The sequence below is a fragment of the Polyodon spathula genome, chromosome 8 (genome assembly GCF_017654505.1).
Source record: "Polyodon spathula isolate WHYD16114869_AA chromosome 8, ASM1765450v1, whole genome shotgun sequence".
Classification (NCBI taxonomy): domain Eukaryota; kingdom Metazoa; phylum Chordata; class Actinopteri; order Acipenseriformes; family Polyodontidae; genus Polyodon; species Polyodon spathula.
This window is the reverse complement of record NC_054541.1, coordinates 30,713,832-30,728,386: the sequence shown is the minus strand read 5'-3', so window position 1 is coordinate 30,728,386 and position 14,555 is coordinate 30,713,832. Positions and strand designations below refer to the sequence as shown.

The 14,555-nt window shown below is 38.5% G+C and overlaps 1 protein-coding gene across 2 annotated transcripts in view; it reads right to left on the bottom strand.

Annotated features, from left to right (window-relative positions):
• Window positions 1-10,258: 10,258 nt before the first annotated feature.
• Window positions 10,259-14,555, bottom strand: part of LOC121319754 (ceramide kinase-like) — a 36,530-nt gene continuing 32,233 nt past the window's right edge. For both annotated transcript variants that reach the window (XM_041257530.1, XM_041257531.1), the window contains one exon: window positions 10,259-10,900. In XM_041257530.1, coding sequence (XP_041113464.1) covers window positions 10,813-10,900 — 88 coding nt within the window. In that variant the 3' untranslated portion in view covers window positions 10,259-10,812. The remainder of the gene's footprint in view (window positions 10,901-14,555) is intronic.

Here is a 14,555-nt window from a genome sequence, read left to right as displayed (position 1 = left end):
GAAACACAGCTGTTCTTTGCTCTGCTATTACACACACAGTTATTGCTATTTTATAATGCATTTATCTGTAAAGGTGAAAACTGACAACACCACTCGGTAGCTCTGATACATTGCTGTATAGCATAGAATAATCATTCCTTTTCTTCCTGTCTATGCTTCTTTTTAAACCTCCCTACACCTCCACCCCCTGGCAATTCCTGTGGACAGGTCACTTGACTTTTGATCCTTGTGGTTCTAGGAAATTAATTTTCTGTAACACACAGCTTTACCAACGTGATTAACATCCTTCTTGTTTTGAGTACAGGGGTAAGACATCAGAATCCCCATGTTTCTGATACATTCCTTGTGTGCTCATATCACTGACTGTTTGTTACAATAGACTGTTGCGGGATATTCCGCCACTCTTCCTGTACAGCTGCAGCCAGCTGGTGACAGTTGGCTGGTCGTGGTTGTCTCCTGTGCATGGCACTGATGATTTGGTCCCACAGATGTTCTATTGGACTTGGGTCAGGTAAAAAGCTGGCCATGGCAACACCTCGACATTGTTTTCTTGAAGTTGTGCAATTGTAACAATCGCACTATGTGGTCTTGCATTGTCCTGCTGGAAAATCAATACTTCCGGATTGGCTTGCAGGAATGGTAAAACGGTTGCCTCAAGGACTTCGTCAATGTGTCACTGAGCTGTAAGGTTGCCCTCAATCTGCACCAAAGGCATTCTTGTGTTAAAGTAGATTCCTCCCCACATCATCACACTTCTACCGCCCCACCGGTTGGCTTGAACAAAGCAACAGTCAGCATAACGCTCACCACAATGTCTCCACACACATTGTCTTCCGTCAGGTCTGTCAAGGGCAAAACAGCATTCATCAGTGAGTAAAACACTCCACCACTCTCTTTGCCACCTCTTCAGATGCTCTCTGGCCCACAGAAGATGGCGATTTTGTCTCTCAGCTGTCAAAATGCTACCCCTGAACGGCCTCCGTGCATGCAGATCATTTTCATGCAGACGATGAGCTACAGTCATTCTGCTGATGCACAGGTTATTTCTTCCTGGAATTGCTCATGCTGCAGCCACTGCAGTCTGAAAATAATTACGCAGATGGATCAGTTCTGATGTGACAGTCCTGGGCCGGTGTGGTGACCCCTGCCTTCCAGGACGTGGCCTGTTCATCACAGAGCCAGTTTCCTGGTTTCTCTGGACTAGTCTGCTGATTGTTGAAGCAAAACATCTAATTCTCCAGGCAACTTCGCTCACAGACAGGCCGCCTTCAATCATACCGATAGCAACCAGACAATCTTCATTACTCAAGCGTATCTTTTACTGTTCTTGGGTTAACTAAAATCATGTCTTTTCGAATGGTTATTTATATAGATTCTTAACCAACTCATTTTGGCAAGTTTAACTCAACTCAAATACCAAACAGTGAGCACCTGGCGTTTTTATGAAATCACATGACTTGAGCTCAGTATTTTGTTATCCCTGGGAACAATACTACTCAAACAATCAACAACTGTATCTGCTCACTATTTAAAGTGTAAATAACATTATGTATGTGCCCAATGAGCTGTTGATGTAAAACTTAGACTGTTGCGTTTTCATTGTGCATATATATATATAGATATATATAGATATGATGATTTACTGCGAACAGCTGCTGAATCTGCTGATAGTTAACATCTGCTGATAGCCACTGTTTTAAGGCACAAGAATTACATTTACAAATATTCTGTTGCTGTCAATGGTGCCTAAAGCTTTACATATGCATGATTGTCAGGTGGATTGGAGCTTTGCAGAAAGACTGGGCAGAATGCATTATTCAGATTTGTAAATGTTAGTGTTACTTATGCAGCTGTCTTCCCCTTCAAATCTGACAAGGAAAATAATTTGCAAAACAAAAAAAAAAAAACAGTCTGTGTATTTAACTGAGTCAAAATAAAACTGTCATAGCTTTCAAAGTAGTTCAGCATTTATGTATTTTTATACATCTGTGTCCCTAACATGAGAAATGCCCATGTCAATGTTTGAATTCAGCACATGCAATAACAGTTGTTGTGTGCAGAAAAATTGTTTTTCACTTAAAAACTCAAGAAAACTGGTTAAATGTTAGATGTGTAAGCTACAATCCCATAAGTACATCATCATCAAGATATTAAGAATCATTTGTAACTCAATACATCTGAAATGTAATTTAATCAGTTAATCATAAAAGGCAGAATAAGAGATGGAGTTGGATTATGATTCAATGAATATATGCTATATTAAAATAATACACTTCTTTCTTCTGTCCACAAATGACAAAAGGAATGTGTTCAATTACTGTGAAAATTATTATGATACAGTGTGTACTGTATAGTATGACCTGTGCCCTTGGAAGATAAAACAGAAAGCAGAATGAGTTGCCAGGTGCAATGAATAACCAATTTATTGGTAGATTTAACACGGTCCCTGTTTGGGCCAAGACCACGCTACAAAAACAATAAACCCCTCTAACTCCTTCCTTCACTCACTGACCCCACTCTTAGTTCATCAGGCCCCCTCTCTCTCTCTCAGGCTCTCGCTATATGTCACTCCGCAGCTTCATTCTCTCAGTCTCTCACAGGACTAATTTCACTCACTGTTTGTCACTGGAGTTCTGACTGCTCTTTTCCTTCAGCATTCGAACCTTCCACTCTCTAACCCACACTCTATCAAGCAGGTGGTACTTATACCCCCCACCTGCTGCTCCCGCCTGCTCTACCCGGACTGACCAACTGAATCCATCCCTCGCTCCTCTCCCCAGTCTAGGTGGCGTGGTGGCACCCTTACAATACATGCAACATGTACACAGGACAAGACAGACGAGACAAACAAACTGGACAACATACAAGTCCAGCAGACACAGAACGATGCCCGGGTCACTGCCGTATATAAAAAAGGAATAACACAATCATGTTAAAAATAAATCTGTGGGCCAAAATGCATTAAACTTAACATAGGAATAATTTGAACCTCCAATACTGATCCTAACCCTAACCTTATCTGTTAGTTGGCACCCAGAATAAATGTATTCTTTTTTGATTGGCTCTGGTGCTTAAATAAACTAATCATGTTGTGTTTATATTCAATTGAAACCTGGGGAGTGTTTAACAAAGAATATACTGTGACTTAATTCCTGGAGTAAAATGCATTTTTTTTATTTTAATGTGCTAGTGGGTGGATGGAGATAAAGGTTGCATTGTTCGTCCTTGAAGGCTGTGTTATTAGATAACCAACAAATAATGATTAGTGCTCTTTACTTTATAGAATAACTAAGGGAGGGATTTAAATTCATTATGCTGTCCTGTCTGCCTTTCTCACTTGTCAAGGAGTCATGGAAACGAAGGGACACTAGGTTTCAATTTACTATTTGCGCACTTTTTGAAAAGGAAATAAACCTGTTAGAAAATCAATGAGAAACACTAAAGATAGTTTTTTAAAAATAGCTTTGGAACATTACTGGTGTGTTCTTTCAAAGGAAAAAAAAACAGTTTTGAGAACTATCAAGATCTATATGGTACTAATATTGCTATGGAAAAGATTTTACACTGGAGCTATCAGCTAAACACATTTCTCCAGTGTGTTAAAATTGATCCCTCTAGTCTTGGCACTGTTGTGAACATTGTGCTGCTGCTGTCATCCTGAATTTTTGAAACATTTCAAAGTTACATTGCTGATTCAGTGTATGTTAAATATTTTTACTTGATGATCACTAGATGGTTTATAAAATTTTTTTTTTTTTCCCCCGCTCTGGTGACTTTATAAACACAGTCCCAAATAATAATACAAAAAATGTTAAAACAAAAAATAAAAAGTTAAAAAAAAAAAAAAAAAAAAAACAAAAAAACAAACAAACAGAAAAAAAAAAACCTTTGACTATTCAAGATAACAAAACTATGACAACCTTGCATAAGTATAAAAACGTTTATGGTCATTAATGTGTTTGTGCCAGAAAAAACACCCACCAATGAAACCTTGTTACGGTAGTTAAATACCTAATTAGTAAAGTCCAAGAATAATTGATCAATTGATGGACAATGGACCCAATTGTTAATTGGGCAACCAGCAGCAACCCAATCATTAAGGCAAGTTGATTACATTTCAAAGCACAATATAGGATTGACATTTTTTATGTTTATTTTAGAAACAAATGTCAAATGACATTTATCAGCAACAGTCCATCTTTTACATAGACCCAAGTCCATAGCAATATATACAAGCTTCAAAACAAACTTATCACTATTATAACACATTTAGTTTCAGAAAAAAAAAGTATATCAATGATGGACACTGGCTAAATGCTTTTGGTTTCTTTTTAATCATTCAGACCCACTCTGTCAATGACAGGCCACGAACTGGGAGACCAAGAGTCACAACACCTGCCCAAGCTCGACAGATCATTCTGCATCATCTTTGTGATGTCAGTTATTAATCAGCACAATAAAAAGCCACTGCAGCTGCTCTAAAACGGAGTTTGTCATTTTTTCGATCACATATAGTGAATTTTATCCAAATACAACTGATAAGTTTCTTTTGATGCTCAGTATATGTTAAATGATGAAAATTATATATAGCACAAATGAATTGACCTCAAATTATAAATACCAAATCAGTTATTACATAATACAGACATTCAGTTAATTGCAAAAAAAACTGTTAATGGACATATTAGCTTGATGCAAATAATGAAGAGCTTTATATGTGTAAACATGCAGTGTGTGTACCTTACAATTCCATATATTACATTCAAAGAAAGCATGACAGGCCCAAATCCTCATTCATCCCCTTAGGAAATAATGTATCTAATGTAAATATCCAAAAGGCTTCTCTGTAATATTTTAGTGTCCCGATCTCCACCTCTGCAATGGGGTAAGATTCTTTCTAAACCTAAAAACTTTAAATAAGAAAGAGAATGTTGTGGCTCTTTAAAATGCCAAAAAACAGAAGACTTTATATCTTGTCTTCAGATAGAACTTTTCTGTTCACTAATCCATATGCGCAAACAGCGTTTTGTTTTCCCAACATATAGAGATGGACATGGACACGTGATAATGTATACGACATAATTAGACTGACAGGTGATCAGTTGTATAATCATACATTTCTGGATGTTTAGGAGATTATAAACTCCCAACACTCTTATTCAGTATGTCTGTCCTAACAGGCTGTGAATTAGTGTCTGCCCTCACCAAGAGAAAATAATTTTTAGTTAATACTAATTCTGCAAAATTAAGAATTAAGATCTAAAAAATGTTTCATTGCCAATGTCCAATAAACTAGGAGCTTCAGTGACCAAAGGTCTTAAAAAGAAATCTACAAAGATTGAGACAGTTTCAGCAAGGGAACCAATACCAGCTACTATTTGATGTCCAGGGGGATTCTCCAAGGATTTATGGACCTTCGGTGGAATATAAAATACCAGTTTCACTGGATTATTCTTCAGAGGTAAAACACCCATTGTATGCATCCTTCAAAACAATATCAATTTCCCTTTTGAATTTGGAAATAGGGTCACTAGTCAAAAGTTTATAAAAGGTTGTATCAGATAACAGGCGTGTTCTGGTGTGAGCAATAGATCCATTTAGTAGCACTGTAGTGTACAGTTCATTGAAATAAAAAAAGAACTGAGTAAAACTGAAGATATCACATCTTAATAATATTGTTTAAATGTTTAATAATACTAATGCTTTTTTCACACTGATTCTATGTATGGGTTTAAATTAGCTTATACAACAAGTGTGGGTATATTTAATGTGGGATACATTTTTGTATTCCACTTCCAGTAACACAAATGGAATAACATGCTTCCCAGGACTAGTTTCCAATAATGTCTTTGTTTACATTCCAATCCAGTGCTGTGCTGCTGAAATCCAGGATGGCGCGTCGGTAATACTGCCACCTACAGTATACGTGTTTTTTACAACTTTAAACTGTCTGAAATAATTTCCTATTTCTATTGTTCTATGGTTTCAACACTAAATGTGAAGGTAAATGGCACTGGTAAGAAAAGTGTAAAAATCAATAGATTCACACAGTGAACATGTACGTTTCAGCAAAGGCCAGCTTCTAAGTAAATGACATGTGTCTGTTATATTACATACATGTTCCCAGGATCTGTTTTTGGGGAGCTTTCCCTTGCTTTAGCAAAAACTGTTTGTTTGTAATAAGTAAGCACCTCATTAGAATACCTTCTGATGTACCATCAGTTATCCATCCACCTCTGTGACTGAGACAAGACCTGTGGTGGACTGAACCAACTGCATCTGCATTACAGACAGAAGGGGAGATAATTATTCCTAAAAAACAGCCATCAGTTTCTACTGAGATGTAGAAAATAGCCGCCCTCTGTGTTGTGATGGCAACGGCAACATGCTAAATTTACAGTATTAATCCTTCCACGCATGAACTTGAAAATAGCAACAAAAAAACAAAACAGTTTTGGCCACAATATATTTTTCATAGAAACTGTTTTCATTTTCTTTCCGTTGCTTATATGGGGAAAAATAGCATCCTCATATGAGGTCATCATGCATTTGCATCTTCCACATGTCCCCATATAAAGACTTATCTTGTATTCACTCATTTAACTCTGTTTATCTAGAATATGTAAATCATAATTCTTCCTCAAGCATTACAGACCTTGCTACATTATGAATATAAGTCCAATCATCTCCCAGGGTTCTGCAGCACTGCTAGCATTCAGATTCCCCTTCCAAACCCCTCCCCCATTTCATAAGGTTCTTACTGCAATTATTACTGCGTCAGGAATGGTAGTGAGTTATGGCCGCCATGAGGCCTTTGGAGAGTTGGTGATAGTGATTTTGATTGGCTGGCCAAAATATAGGCATCGTTAAAGCCTGGATGCATTGTGTGTGGTATCAGTAACTTGAATGTTCAGATGCAGCTGTTTGTTTTGTATTGCCCCCTGGGACACTCTGGAAAATGAGACAGGAAGACTCAATGAGATTTTACCTGGGAGGGAAAAAATAAATCAATAAATAAATACTGAAGTGTCTACAGGGGAGCAGGAGGAAATGGGATTTACTTCACAGACAGGGTATGATAAAATAGTGTGTCTTCATTGCCATGCAGGTCTGGAGTGCATGACTATATACAGGATCTATAAAACCAACAAGGCACTGTTTTTCCAAGACTGTATGTGGTAGCTAAACACATACATGAGCAGTGGCACGACTCATACACGTGGTTTTACTCTGCCCTTGACATTATTTTATTGATATTAGACTAACAGTGCCAAGAGAAGAGAAGCAATACAATATAATGTACCATACTACAGTATATAACATATTGTACATTTCATGTCAAGCATTTGGTCATGTGGCTCGGTGTAATTTTCAAAATGTTATATTATACATAGTTATGCAAGTGGGGAACGCTCTAGAACTTTGCTTTACACAATTACACATTGTATACACAATTACACATTACATGTCTTTGTTTTTCACAATTTTATACCTGTGCAAACTGATGACCAGAACCACTCAAACTTAACTGATCCGGAGTTCCGCAATATTCTTTCAATTTCTTTTCAAAGAACTCTTTAGCTGTTTCCATCCATCAAGTGTATAAAAAGCAGGTAGTTGAACTACAAAAACCTTAAAGTAAAACTTGACACCACAAAAGTATAGCATTGCAGAAGAACACAGCTTTGCTTGCTACCACTTTATTAGTACTTGCCGAATGTCTATTTGCATTATAACTCCATACACACTGCTCTGGTCACTAGTTTGCACACTACCTGCAGTCAGCCCATGTGAGTAATTGTGAGTATTGATTAACCTGTCAGAAGTCGCGACGCTGCCACGGTGTTCCTCTATCTCAGCCACCAGTCCATTCTGATCACACATAGACCAATCTATAGTTGCCATTCAGGATGTTAAAGATCTATGACAGAGTGGTCCTTTTCAAACATGTCGCTTCAGTCCAACTAACATGTAGATCTTATTAAGTTTAGTTAAATATTGTTCAGCTCTTTTCATAACACAATTCTCCATTGTATTTCATGATGTACTAAATAAAGTGGCCACATACAATATTTTACAGTACCATCTAAAAGTAGATGTCATTGTGGAGAATACAGGGCATCCCCCAAAAAAACCAGCCAAAACAGCCAAACAATGACAGATTGATAAACTAGGGTATGATGAACATATACTTATTTAACAAAATGGTTTGGGAGAAATCCTCAACAAGACTAAACGTGTAATCCTTTTAATAGCTATTATATGAATCCAAAAGAAACAGCACAGTACAGCTTTACAGGAGACTTGTACAAACAGTGGGGTACCTTATATGTTCCTCAGTAAGATGGGATATGACAAGACGGTTATTCTGTCTTCTAATGTAATCACAACATTGTTATCTTTTGACAATCACACGTCTTGCCATGTTGCTCCCAATGTATTTCTTGAAAACGTCACACAACACAATTGCATAGGTGTTAGCTTTTATACATCATGTGTCTTTTCACAGTCCCCTTTACCTCCTTAGTAAGTCCAATAAGCAGTAGAGCTGATTTCCTTTGAGAACAAGATAGAGTCCAAGAGTCTGACTTGAGATTGACTTTGGTGCTATTGTGACACAAACTGTAATACTATTAGTTCTGCATTCAACTGCATCAACCAAATTAACATTATCAGCAGAGCAGAAACTATAAATATGTATTACTGACTAGATTTTAATGCCGGGACGAATACAAATTTCACATACTGCTGAAAATGCACTGCTTGAGACTTATTAAATGAGGAACAAATAGGGAAGGCACAGTGATTTGACATGTTACTATTTAAAGGCATTACTTGAGTCACATTTACATTTTGAACATTTAAAACACATCATTAAAACAAGATACATTTTCTGTGTTCTACTCATTTTATTATCATTATGTTATTCAATTGTCACAATATTCAGACACAATAGTCAATGCAATGGATATAATTCCATTGTCATCTTGAAGCCTGCAAGATCACAAAGGAATCAAGTCAAGTTGCTCACATACTGTTACATGGGCAGACTTTAGGGATCATCAGTTCTACGTTGCAGCATTACCTTTGGCCTGAAAGGCACTACTTAACGCATCACAGTGCTATCTCTTTTAAATAAAACACAACCCAGCATTTGAAGAATGACTTTGACGAGCAGCAGAGACAGGCGATAGGTGAAGGTGCAGATCATTTACTGGTTGCTGAACTTACAGCATGCTACTGGTTTCTTGAAGGAAGGTGGGAGGGGGGTTAGACTTCTGAAATGACTTTAGCACATGCAGAATAATGAGGCTCAATACACAGCACAAATACACTAGGGTTTTTCAATGACAGTCAGCGGCTTTTCTGTCCGTGTTGTGAAGCATAAATCAGTGTTAACTGCTGCTTCAAGCATATGGAAATGAATTGCTATGTCACAGTGCTCAAACATGGGACAGGTTTGAAATAGCATTGGTCAGAAAATGTGTAAGCTATGGAGAATTGAATAAATGTGGACTTGTCTTCTCAAATGCGTACTGCATTTGTATGAGGCGGTAGTAAAAAACAATGTATATTCATATTACCTTTCGATTCTGAACCAGTTCACCTAATCACTCATCACTGAATGCAAGAAGAACTAAACTCTGCAATGCATTTGCTGGACAAAAAAAAAAAAAGAAAAAACCTCTAATGCTTCTTTTATATAACTTCCATTTACGGTAGTTTAGAAATAATACAATGGAAAAGTGCAGGACACAATAAAAGGCAGCTGTAAAACAATGCTACCCAGAAATCTTATACTAAACCAAACAATACAAACACACAGAGAGCAACTGTGGTTTCAGTTTATATCCACATAGAAATAGGGCAGGCAAAGTTGATGTGGCTACATGAAAATAAATGTGCAATATTTGACAAAACAAACACACATGGAAAACTTGAACAAATCTGTATGGAGCTGAAGTATACCTAGTGAGCCTTTACTCTTTAAGGTGCAACCAAACTACAAGTAGCAAACTATTCACACAGTGCTAAGGTATACATAACTTGTTTCTTTAAACTTATCTACTAAAATATTGCTTTTTAAAACTATTACTCCAAATAAAAAATATTTATCACAGAAATGCCAAAATCAAAAAAAGTTCATAATATATATATATATATATATATATATATATATATATATATTATATATATATATATATATATATATATTATATATATATATATATTTTTTTTTTTTCTAGTAACAGGTCCTATAGGTTTATTGGCAGTTCTGTTTTTATTTTTGCTATGTTATGATAATGAAATTGACTATTTTTCCATGTCATTGAATTTGCATTGGTATGTTGCAAAATGTAATACTAAATTACAGAATAATTATATTTATGCAAGAAGTTAAGACCTTGGTGGAGCAAGTGGTTCATTTTCTTAAATGCAAGATAAAGTTCCACAATTACAAGATGCTAGAAAGAGCCAACTGCCAGTGAAACTGAAAAAGAGGCACCAATCATTGAAAAACTGAATACTGACCCATTTCTTAAAGTTATTTGATTGTAAAAGCGACAACAGTTACACCATTTGGCATAATACATTCAAAATAACGTCTCAACAAATATTGTAATAGTGCTCCCTGTCATATTCTAGTTTATATAAATTAAGAGATGTATATAAACCTGGAACATTTTCCTATTAATACACATAATATAGTATTTTATTGTAACAACAATAATTATAGATATACTTTCCTATAGCGACATAAAATTAAATAAGGAGAATTCTTCAGCCTATCATTGGGTCATTGATAAGAGTCTAAACAGCAGAGGGACTAACATCTTCTTCAAATGGTGGATTTTCTTCTATTCCTCTTGCAAAAAGCTTTATCAACTGGCAGTGAACCCTGAAGAAACAAAACAATCACTATTACTATTTACTCATTTGGCAGATGCCTTTATCCAAGACAGTTTACAGGTGTTACAATGTAAAATTAATATTGAAATACAGTATAGTTTACAATAAGTACAGTACTAAAATACAATATGAAACATGATGCAACTAAATGAATATCACATTCACAATTAATAACATTTTGGCTTAAATTAAATGGGTATAAAAGTATATAACAAATTTATTATTTAAATAATTTGAGTCTATTTAGTCAAGGGGAAAGACATTTGCCTTAATTGCTACCACTTTATTTTGCAATGAATAACTCCTGACTCGGTTGATGGAATGGAATGTGGCTCTGCATTCAGGTGGAGGACTTGGAGCACAAGAAACCTGTAGGAGTTTGGGGGTGATAGCCCAGGCAGAAGTTTTAGGATGGGGTTGTAAAGTTGTTACTAAGGTACAGAACATGATGCTGCTATATGACACCAAGAAGTGACCCTGCTCCCTCCTCGCTCAAGCTGTCCGAGGATTCAGCTAACATTTCTAGTTTCTAATTTGTATTTATTTTATGTGAATGTGTTAGGAATTGGCACTTTTAGGTTTTAAAAGGACAGTTTAATATAGTAATTACAGCATTCTGGTTGTTCCATATTTTTGTTGTTGTCAATAATATACCTCCTATATTAGTCCCTTGGCAGGTTTTATTTGCTTAGATTTCTACCTGAAACGCCCAATGAATGTCTTAACAATTTAAATATTGACCAAGTTTTTTTTGTGCCCCACAATCTCCCACACCATCAATGAGTTAATTTGCCGACTCACTGCAAGATCAATTACTGAAATGCAGAACACAAAAAAAAAAAATGGATTTACACTTAATTAAGAAGCAGTAAGCTTTTAAAAGTGGAATAGCTGCAGTATAAAATGAAGTATATTACAGCTATGCATCACTGACAAAATGCCACTGATAAAATACAATAATTAAATTAATACATTTTTAGACTTACTGCTTTGTAAGAAAAACCTTTTCACCTATAACTACTAAACAGTAGGTTATTATCATAACCCTGTCTCCCTGAAATAGAAATGTATCCATTACATAATGGGTTAACTTTGTTTACCTGAAAATTCTGAGATTTACCAAAGCTGTCCCTCAGTGACCGGCAATGTGATCACGCCAGTCTCCGCCCCTCCTGACAGAGACTAAGCTCTGTGATGACAGTTGAACATCGGCTGTTACTTTTTTCTTCGTCGGTCTGCTGCGTGTAATGTACACAGCGACAGAAGACTGTAATGGATACATTTCTGTTTCAGGGAACCAGGGTTTTGAAAATAACCTAACGTTCCCTTTCAAGTACAAAACACATCCATTACATAATGGGTAATTATACCCAAGCTGTCGCAAAGTGCACTACTAATCTGAGAAGGTCAGACAGCAAGGCTGCCACAATATAGATTATTATTATATATTTTTTTACATAGCAGGAATCAGTTTTACTGCAGGTGCTTCCGGTAAGCTGCCGTTAGCACTCTTGTCCCAGAGCCAGGGTTTTGAGGATCCAGCACATTTAGTCCGTAGCCCATACTGCAGCATTGCAAATGTCAGTGACAGATGCACCCTGGAACAACGCTCAAGAGGTCTTGTGGAGTGACCAGTAACCTTCACAGGAGGGGGCAAGTTGGCATGTTTATAAGCAATCTTGACTGTCTCTGCAATCCAACTGGACAGCCTCTGCTTAGACAGGGCTTTATCGTGGGCCTTAGCTCCATAGCAGATGAACAGCTGTTCAGATTGCCTCCACCTTCTTGATTTGTCAATATATTACGCTAATGCTCTAACAGGGCAAAGCGCATAGAGCTTACACCAGCTATCTGACTAGAAAGGAGGGGGATGGAAAGCCTTCAGCTCCACCGATTCGTTGACATGGAAGGTCGAAATACATTTGGACAAAAAGGTGGGTTCGTGCGGAGTGTGACCTTGGTCCTAGACTCTGCAAAAAACAGACAAACTTTTGCCACAGAAAAGGCTTGCACCTCTCTCATGCGCTTGGCAGAGGTGATGGCAAGCAAAAATGCTGTCTTAAGACAGATACTTCAGCTCAGCTGAATGCAGGGGCTGAAAGGACGGCTTCATGAGTGCATTAAGCACTACATTCAGCCGCCACTGAGGGACATTGTCCCGCCAAGAAGTGAGCTCCTGGGGAGACAGAGTCATTTAACACGGCAAGCAGAAATCGCTGCCAAGTACACCTTCAATGTCAAGGGTGATTTCCCCTTACCAAAGAGGTCTTGCAGGAACTGCAGAATGACTGGCACTGGGAGATGTAGTGGTGTTCAAGTGTCGAGTCAGACAGCAGGTCTGGAACACAGCCCACTTATAACCATACTGGGCTCGGCAGAAGCAGCCCTGGCATTCTGAAGAGTTTAAATAACTCTGTAAGTCAGCCTTAGCTGGCTCAAATGCAGCCGTTCAGGGGCCAGACCCAGGGCTGTAGGCTTGATGGGTTGGGGTGCCACAGGGTCCCTCGCACCCGACTGAGCAGGTCGTGACAGAGAGGCAGTTGCCAGGTGTGGTCACACAATAGTTGCAACAGTGCTGAAAATCAAGTCCTCCTGGGCTAGAATGGGGATACTAAGAGAACACTGTCCCGTTCTCACTTGATCTTCTCCATGCACATCGGTAGCACTGCTATCAATAGGAAGGCGTACAGTAGAGCCCTTGGCCACTTGTGGGCCATGGCATCTACACCTAGCAGAGCCTCACTCTCCTGAATGGAAAACCAGAGGGGACAATGGTCTGATTCCAGAGAGGCAAAGAGATCCATCTATGCTCTCCCAAATCTGTCTCAAATCATGTTCACCACGTTGGGGTAAAGTCTCCATTCCAATCCGCAGGGAACCTTCCTCGATAGGTCTGCTGCCCCACTGATAACTCTAAGCAGATTAACTGCTCTGAGAGATAGAATGTTGTCGTGTGCCCAAAGCAGTAGATTGCTGGCTATTCAGGAGGCACGGTGACCTCAAGCCACCTTGGTGATTTACACAAGCCACCACTGTAGTGTTGTCCGTCCTGATCAACACATGCCTGCCTTGAACCTCCCAAGAAAAATGCTGCAAGGCCAGATACACTGCCTGCAGTTGGAGGACACTGATATGGTAGCCCCCAACAGGGGCTGCCACGTGTCCTGCAGGAAGTTGTCTGTCACTAGGCGCAGCTCATCCAGCATGGAGCAGTGTGCGTATCTAACAGGCTAGTCAGAGATCGCCTGCCACACTCTGTCCACCTGCTCTTTTAAACATTCAGAGGGAGGGGCCTAAGAAGGCTTCTCGTTCTTTCTCTTGCGTGGGGGTGGAGAGGAAAAGGACGATGACGAGGACGAAGAGCAGTCTCTACCCTTGGAACACCACCTGCGCAAAGCAGAGGCGTGCAGGGTGTGGAGAGGGCCCTCTGCTCCACAGAGGGAGAGTGAGAACTTTGAGTCTGGGTGAGAGAGTCTGAGGGCTCCTTTATCAGGTGCGCCAGTAGCCTCACAACTGAGCGTCTCGTGAGGGCAGAGCAGAACTCACAAAAAGAATGATCCTGCATGGCTTGAGACGCATGCTCAGTCCCCAGGTAGGACAAACAAAGTGTATGTCGATCCTCTGGAGGGATGTTTATATTGCAC